The sequence below is a fragment of the Olea europaea genome, unplaced genomic scaffold (assembly GCF_002742605.1).
Source record: "Olea europaea var. sylvestris unplaced genomic scaffold, O_europaea_v1 scaffold939, whole genome shotgun sequence".
Lineage (NCBI taxonomy): Eukaryota > Viridiplantae > Streptophyta > Magnoliopsida > Lamiales > Oleaceae > Olea > Olea europaea.
Genome location: NW_019267882.1, coordinates 294,180 through 303,249, shown reverse-complemented (window position 1 = coordinate 303,249; position 9,070 = coordinate 294,180). Strand labels below are relative to the sequence as shown.

General features: G+C 32.4%; 1 protein-coding gene across 1 annotated transcript; it reads right to left on the bottom strand.

The window, feature by feature from the left end:
• Positions 1–1,828: 1,828 nt before the first annotated feature.
• On the bottom strand, positions 1,829–5,596 carry LOC111392563 (bifunctional monothiol glutaredoxin-S16, chloroplastic). Its single transcript, XM_023017927.1, has 2 exons — positions 5,169–5,596; positions 1,829–2,472 (listed from the first exon to the last, which is right to left on the bottom strand). Exons 1-2 carry the CDS (start codon positions 5,568–5,570, stop codon positions 1,969–1,971), a joined length of 906 nt encoding a protein of 301 aa, XP_022873695.1. The 5' UTR covers positions 5,571–5,596; the 3' UTR covers positions 1,829–1,968.
• Positions 5,597–9,070: the final 3,474 nt, after the last annotated feature.

The window sequence follows — 9,070 nt, the reverse complement described above, 5'->3', positions numbered from 1 at the left end:
ACCCTCTTAATATTTGTGACTGTCATGATTTTTCATGTTACACTACAATTCAATAACTGAGACTAGACTCCATGTAAACATTGGAGATGTTATCATCTTCTTGATTTTGATTTCAACTCAAAAGCCGCCTCTTCATCTCTTCTTCTAAGCAATCGAAGAGAAGTTTAAAAGCTCAGCCACAATTTAATCTGATAAAAAATCTAATTCTAATCAACGTCAAACACCCTCTTAATATTTGTGACTGTCATGATTTTTCATGTTACACTACAATTCAATAACTGAGACTAGACTCCATGTAAACATTGGAGATGTTATCATCTTCTTGATTTTGATTTCAACTCAAAAGCCGCCTCTTCATCTCTTCTTCTAAGCAATCGAAGAGAAGTTTAAAAGCTCAGCCACAATTTTCGATTACATGTTCAAATAATGCATAATTCTCCTTGTTACGAGGAAACTATTCATGAGAATTTTGTCACTACCATATTTCTACATTGCTCGTTGGAGAAGCATATCACCGGAGCTAAGATAAACAAGAGTCCTCATGAGCATCTACTTAGTCATGACGAGCATAAGTCTGCATCACAGTGTCGTCCTCCACTTTTACGCTAAAGGATTTTGTAAATATTGGGTTAGATATTGACCTGTCATGATGCACCTTGGTGTGCAATTGGCCTAATTATGATTTGAACATTGATATAAGTCACGACAATTGGTAGTTGAGACCACAATTTACGCATGTTCGTACGACACTAGTTGCTTAGCCTGAATATGTTGATCCGATGATGATTTTCATTTCACAACAACTCAAGTCAGGCAAAATTACACATTGAGTTTAAGCAAATAAAAAATTTATTTTATTAAATACTAATAAAATATAGTATTTTTATTCTCAAAACCGAACCAAGACTTAACTCACATTAATCGAACTTAAATAAATTAATTAATAAATATATTATTCGGTATATTTAGATATTGCAGTGATATATGCATTCCATTCCATCAGTTCAAATGAAGATTTCGTTAATTTTAGTGTTGTGAATCTTGTAATATTCATAAAACATGTTGTGGACCTAAAGTACTCCCTCCGTCCCAATTATATAGGTTGAGTTTTCTTTCTCTCTTCTTCCAAATATATAGACTTGTTTTCTAATTTAGAATATTTTATTTTATTCCTTTACAAATATATTCCTATTCAATTTTCCCCACTTTAATATAACAACTTCTTGAAATCATCCAAATACATACATTTTCACTTCTTAGAAACATAGAACAACTCTCATTTCTTCTTTTTCAAATTAAATCATTCAAATTCTTTACTAATTCCAACAATAATTTACTACTATATACTGAAAATTAAATAAGTATAAACTAAGAAAGATTTTCACAAAAATTCATTTTCCAATGACATTAGAGAAGATTTTTTAATCCGTGTGAAAAACGAAACAAACCTATATAACTGGGACGTAGAGAGTAACATATTATTACGTGGTTTGCAATAATTAACATACACCAAATCTTTCTTTAGGGGGAAAAAATCCAATCAATCTCGATTTTATTAAAAATGAAATTTAATTATTTATGTAGAAGTCAAACTTTCACATATGTTATTTCAGAATTCCAATCTCCTTGTGGTTAAGATAGTTCGCCTTCATCAACAAATGATGGATTTGATGATAGTTTCACTGCACTTATAATCCTTCGAGTAGTGATGCAATTAGCCAGTTACTTTCCTGACCAATATTTTTAGCAAACTATTCGGAAAATAAAAATGACAAGAAATCTAGATTCTACAACCAAAAATATTAGTAATAATAAAATAATAAATAAATAAAAATTCAAGTGCGTCAAATGCCACTGCATTTCTTAATGTTGATAATCGACATTCCACGCCAAAAACAGTAAGCAAGCCCTCGACTCGATGCAACACTTTCACCACTAATAATTCTAATTTTACCAACCGAAATTTGACTACTGTTTAAATAAAACAGAAAGTTCACCCTTCTCATACATAGAGCTCAATATATCACACCCTCCAACAAATTCACCATTAACAAAAATCTGAGGGAATGTAGGCCAGTTGCTATACTTCTTTAATGTTTCCCTTAACCCATAATTGTGTTCTTCATCCAGCACATCTAAACTTTCATAATCCACACCTTGACTTTCAAGAATTGCTACAACCCTCTGTGAGAATCCACACAATGGAGCACTTCTTGATCCCTTGATGAACGCTACCACCTTGTTTTCCTTCACTAGCCTGTCAATGAGTTCCTCCAAAGGGACTGTTAATTGGACATTGCGACCCGGTGTTAACCTCAGATCAGACTTCTTCTTTGGAGGCTTTTTTACCCATGTTGTATTTCCAGATTCATTACCCGGCGGTACTTTTCCAGTGGCTGCTATCTGTTCCTCCACCCATGATTTCCAAGCTTGGGTCAAAGCAGTTCTATCAGGCTCATCTACCACCCCTACCTACATAAGAGAACTTTTAAGTGATTCAAGAGTTCAAAAGAAAACAAGAAATATACAGAAACATAAAACAATTATCATCAAACAACTCGGTTTAGTAAGTATATACATGTTCCTTCCATTAGCCCAGAAAAACTAAGGCTCCATTTGATAGGCATCCATTTGATAGGCATCACTTTCCATGGAAAATGAAATTAATTTCCATCTTGACAATTTTCGTGTGAAACAAAGCCAAACGAACACCAAAAAACACTTTTAAGGGTCCGTTTGATTGCAAAGATAGAATTTGGATGGAAAAAAAAACGAATTCCAGGAAATTAAATTGCCTAGAAATTGTGTTCCTCAGAATTGTAAATTATTGTGTTTTATTGGTATAATTTTTCACATAAAAAAGTTGAAATAAAAGTGTTTTTGGTGTTCGTTTAGCTTTATTTCACATGAAAATTGTCAATGAAAGAGATAGAATTTACTGGTATTGGAGATGAAATTTGTTTCCATTGCCAAAAAAAAACTAAAATAAAAATTCAAGAAAATCTTCTATCTTTTGATGTTCGTTTGGCTTTGTTTTACATGAAAATTGTCAATTAAAGGGAACTATTTTTTTACAATAATTCTTAAAATTTGTTTTCACTGCATTTAAAAAAAAAAAGGAAAAAAAAACCGCTACATTAACCAACAATTGTATTGGTGAGAATTTCAATTCAAGGAAAAACTGGAAATTGCCAACAATTGTATTGGTGAGAATTTCAATTCAAGGAAAAACTGGAAATTGGCTTGTGTGGCAAGAAAGTTGGACAATGAATTCTGGGGAAAATTTTGGACATCAAACAATCAAAAGTTAGAAAATGGAATCCAATGGAAAATAAATGGCTATCAAACATAGCCTAACATCAAATGTTCCAAACATTAGTTAGCCCCGTTTGATCCCCACTTTCATCCTACTAATGCATTTTTCATGTCAAATCCTGGTGGTTTGACTGCATGGCTATCATTTCACATGTATATAAATTACCACACCTTTCCCGTTTTGCCCTCATTGAATTGGACCAAAAGTAGGGAAGATTCCAACAGCCTTTCAATATTCAAAGGGCAAATGTGGAAAATTGGGGTAAAAACTGCAGTAAATGGGACTGCACTGGAGGACCCATGGTGTCAGATTAACGTTCGATTTTCTCATTTTAGTCAGGCAAAAATGTGGGACAAACACACGCTTAATATTGCCACAGGTCAAAGGAGCCTAGACTTTGTCCATTGAAGCAGCCACAAACTCATATTGAAGCAAAATGTAGCCTAGACCCAGCTGCTCAACATCCATATCTAACGTGGCGCTGTCGTGTTTTCTGGAATATCTGAAAGGGAAGGAGGTGGAGAGGAAGATTGTGGGTGGGTTTTGAACAAGGAAAAGTAAAAGGATTGGAAGCGGAGGAAAAGAAGAAATTTCTATTGTTTGGTTGTAAAGAAGAAAATGGATGAAATGAACCCGAATCTCTCTTCCCCATTTTATCAGCCAAAATTGGCCTGAAATGAAGGACCTGTTCTACCATTAGTAGAAGCTGGAACTTTTCCACTTTCCCTCACCTCCCAATTTCTGAAACAAAAGGTTGTGGTCTGCCTATTATGGGGGAATTAGGAATGAACAAAATGATGAATCGAAAATTGTAGGTAGAAATGTTTTCAACTGTTTGGTAAGATGAAAAGATAGGAACAAATGAAAAAATAGATGAATTACCGTCCATTATAGTGCAGTATTTTATATCAAACCAGAAGAAAATGTTCAATATCTACCATGTTCTATCCTTTGTAACAAAGGACAGATAGAAAAATAGGCTTACCTTTCTTGTATGAACAAAAAGAACATCCTTCCTTTTCCAAACCTCTACCTAAAACTTAAGCTACTTGGAGCAAGTACTATCAACCTAGCTTAAAAGTACAGATATAAGCGTTCTGGTAGGAGTAAAATGAGAGGGAAGCGAAAGAGCTAAGGATCTATATTCTGTTCACAAAGAAAGGACTCCTCCATATCTTTTCAATGTTTGGCACTAGTTGAATTAACAATTGTATCTCTCACAAATAACAATGGGGCTTTGAGGGTGGACTGCTCCTTGCCCAGAAGTACAGGTATGTGGTGGCAATGGCTGTGCATGGTGCTAGACAACAAGATGTCAAGGTCGTTTATTATGCTTTAATAGCCCCTGCATGTGTCGTTTTAGAGGATATTGTTACTGTGTCGTCTGAAATTGGAGGTCGCACGTTTGCTTGTGGTGATATTGATTAATGGAACTTCTTGTTCATTAAAAAAAAAAAGAGAGAGTACAAGTCCCTTTGTATGCCTATATCAATGATCATGTCAGAGAAATATTTTCCAAATGAAATTAAATTGGTGTTTAAAAAAAAAAAAAAAAAAGATTTTGTTCAATTTAACACATTTACATCCAACCAAGCACAACTCAAAGTTTCATTCTTTTTCTTTTTTCTTTTTCCGCTGTGTCACAATATTAACATTACCAGTAGAGTAAGGGCCACTAAAATAGAGGCAAAAATGTTAGTATCATCGTTTCGCGTAACAGGACTACTATGTATTTCCAGTACCCTTTTGCAGGTTCATTAGTGTTCAATATCAATTACCAAACAACATGCTCTTGCGAGTCAAAATCACGAAATTAACTACGTGAATTAAAGAACTACATAGATAATAATACCTTGACTGAGCAACAGAGATCGGGCACCGATTTCTTGTGCGTTAAAATACTGGCGGCGACATTTCGAGATATGCCGACGAATTGGAGCTCACCACTGTTGCCATAAACGGCGTACACGCCGGAATCTGAGGGGAATATTCCTGTTATTAAGTTATTTTCCTCCGGCACCACGACCGATTCAGTCTCGGAAAGCTTCTTTACAGATGAAACAACGACCGTTGCATAGCGAGGTCTGGCTGCAATTTTACGTCTGAGGGATATAGAGGAGAAGGGTAGAGAAGGCTTCGGTAGGGAATAAAACGAAAGAGAGGAGGCATTTTGGGAAGAAAATTGGGAATATACGCCAAGGGAAGAGCCTGAGTGTGTTGGCCTTTTTGGGGATGAGAGGTTGAAGGTAGCCATTGAAGAGTTTCACAAATGGCAGACAGTGGAAAAACACTATCCTTGAGGAGCTACTCCTCTATCGTTCTTTCCGTGCAATTATGTTCGGTGCAAATAGAAATCGTGCTATCTCCGGATTGGAATGAAAATGCGATCATATTTGATGCATGTAAGATATCAACGAGTTGAGCCAGCTCGCGAAGCTAGAAGGCAGAGCTCGGCTTGAGTAAAAGTGATTCTTGCATTTTCTGGCTGTAGTCAAGTCGAGTTTTTGCTTGGCCAAAAAATTTAAGCTCAACCTGAGCTTTTCAACTCAAAGGTGAGTCGGCTAGTTTTTTTTTCTTTTTAATTTTTGACAAATCTAAATTTTTTTTAAAGATTTAAAAATTTGTGGAATTTTTTTCATTTTTTTTTTCGCCAAGGGAAGAGCCTGAGTGTGTTGGCCTTTTTGGGGATGAGAGGTTGAAGGTAGCCATTGAAGAGTTTCACAAATGGCAGAAAGTGGAAAAACACTATCCTTGAGGAGCTACTCCTCTATCGTTCTTTCCGTGCAATTATGTTCGGTGCAAATAGAAATCGTGCTATCTCCGGATTGGAATGAAAATGCGATCATATTTGATGCGTGTAAGATATCAACGAGTTGAGCCAGCTAGCGAAGCTTGAAGGTGGAGCTCGGCTTGAGTAAAAGTGATTCTTGCATTTTCCGGCTGTAGTCAAGTCGAGTTTTTGCTTGGCCAAAAAATTTAAGCTCAACCTGAGCTTTTCAGCTCAAAGTGAGTCGGCTAGTTTTTTTTTTTTTCTTCTTTTTAATTTTTGACAAATCTAAATTTTTTTTAAAGATTTAAAAATTTGCGGAATTTTTTTCATTTTTTTTAGCTGCCATTGCCGTATCAAGCCAACAACCATCGTTGCATAAAGGCAACACGTTTACCTTGTTAAGGTAGCTGTTGATTTTTTTAAAATAAACTTTTTTTTTAAAGTTTTACATGCAACTATTTTTATTTTTTTATTTATTTTAAATTCGACTCATTATGGATTGAATGATTTGTGACACATATTGGCCCATGTGGCTCGTCAAGCCACGAATGCTGGCTCGAGCCGATGCCTCAAAATGAGGCTCGACCAAAGCCACGGGTCACTCGAGCTAACAAGCCAAATTGATACACATAAAAATATGTTTTCCAGATAATAGGAAACTTAAATAATTGCTTTTTACATTATGGAAAAATATACTAAATATAATATATCTATTGCAAAAATTAGGAATGAAATTGACTTCAACTTGAGTAGAACAAACAAGTAATTTTTTAAATGCACATCCCACAAAATAAAAGTTATCAAATAAAAAAATTATTGACCTGTATTACATTTTTATATATATATTGAACGAAATATTGTTTTATATTCTCACTTGGCCTTGAAAGGATTCAAAGTGTTTGTTTGTAATTTTAACTATAAATCTTTCAAAAACTATTTTTCACTTCAAATAATTTCTCCCAAACAAATATGATATAAAAGTATTATCTTATATATTTAATGTGATTATTAATTAATATACTAACTTCATCAAAGTATAGGAAACTTAAATAATTGCTTTTTACATTATGGAAAAATATACTAAATATAATATATCTATTGCAAAAATTAGGAATGAAATCGACTTCAACTTGAGTAGAACAAACAAGTAATTTTTTAAATGCACATCCCACAAAATAAAAGTTATCAAATAAAAAAATTATTGATCTGTATTACATTTTTATATATATATTGAACGAAATATTGTTTTATATTCTCACTTGGCCTTGAAAGGATTCAAAGTGTTTGTTTGTAATTTTAACTATAAATCTTTCAAAAACTATTTTTCACTTCAAATAATTTCTCCCAAACAAATATGATATAAAAGTATTATCTTATATATTTAACGTGATTATTAATTAATATACTAACTTTATCAAAGCGTAAAAATTTATTATTCAAATCCTACTTGGTATTGTTGACGGTCAATTTTTTTAGTTAATTTTGATAAAAATTAATGAAATATGTTATTCAAAAGTTAATAAAAGTTACAAATCGCATAAAAAAATATGATTAAAATAAATGGTTAATTTTTCAAAAAATTATTATTCTCACTTGGCCTTGAAAGGATTCAAAGTGTTTGTTTGTAATTTTAACTATAAATCTTTCAAAAACTATTTTTCACTTCAAATAATTTCTCCCAAACAAATATGATATAAAAGTATTATCTTATATATTTAACGTGATTATTAATTAATATACTAACTTTATCAAAGCGTAAAAATTTATTATTCAAATCCTACTTGGTATTGTTGACGGTCAATTTTTTTAGTTAATTTTGATAAAAATTAATGAAATATGTTATTCAAAAGTTAATAAAAGTTACAAATCGCATAAAAAAATATGATTAAAATAAATGGTTAATTTTTCAAAAAATTAATTTTGACCTTTTTTTACAATAAAATTTTAGGGGATGTAGTAGGGTTAGAACATTAGCCTCGTTTGAGCCCTATTAAATTTATAATACATTGGAAAAATTTCACAAGTAAGAGTTCAAATATCACATATTTTAAAGTTAAGAAAATAAATTTCAAACTTCCAAAATTAGATTTTTATTAAAATTTATTTATGATTTAGTTAATTAATTAATTATATTATTAATTAAATATATTTATATCACATATCTATACAATTTGGTCACAAATTAACAATTTAATTAGTTGTTTATTATTTTTTGGTTATAAATTAGAAATTTTATGTCACGAATTATTTTACAATCAAATTTCAAAAATTTTATAGGTCACAATTTGTTCATGAGTCACAAATCAAAAAATAATAATTAGTCACAAATTAAGTTTTAGTCATAATTTATTTCTCGACCACAAATAAAAATATTTATAAGTCCAAGATTATTTTTCGATACGAATCAAAAAAATTATAGGTCACAGGTTACAATTATCGAATTAATTATTCACATTATTTTTAGTCACAAATCAAATATTTTATAGGTTACAAATTATTTCACGGTCACAAATAAAAAAATTTATAAATCACAATTTATTCATCGATCACAAATTAAAAAATTTATAGGTTACAATTTATTTACCGGTCACAACTCATTACAGGATCACAATGGTTACAAATTAACAAAAATTTTATGTCACACATTCTTTATTAATCACAATTTATCGATTTACTTGGCCACACATTAACTAATTTATTGGTCACAACTAACTATATAATTTGTGACACCACTACCTCCAACGCCACAGTCGCTAGAACCACCACCACTACTTTACTACCATTGCGACGATAGCTACCACTGCCAACACGACCACCATCACTTGCACCATCACCACCACTAACACAACCTAACAGTGACGCTACCACCCAAAATCACTTTAAACCACCATAAAACACCGCCCAAAACACCACCATGCCACCAACTGCAGCAAGATCTGATTTGTATGCACCACCGTTGCTACCAATACCAAATTTTTTCTCAT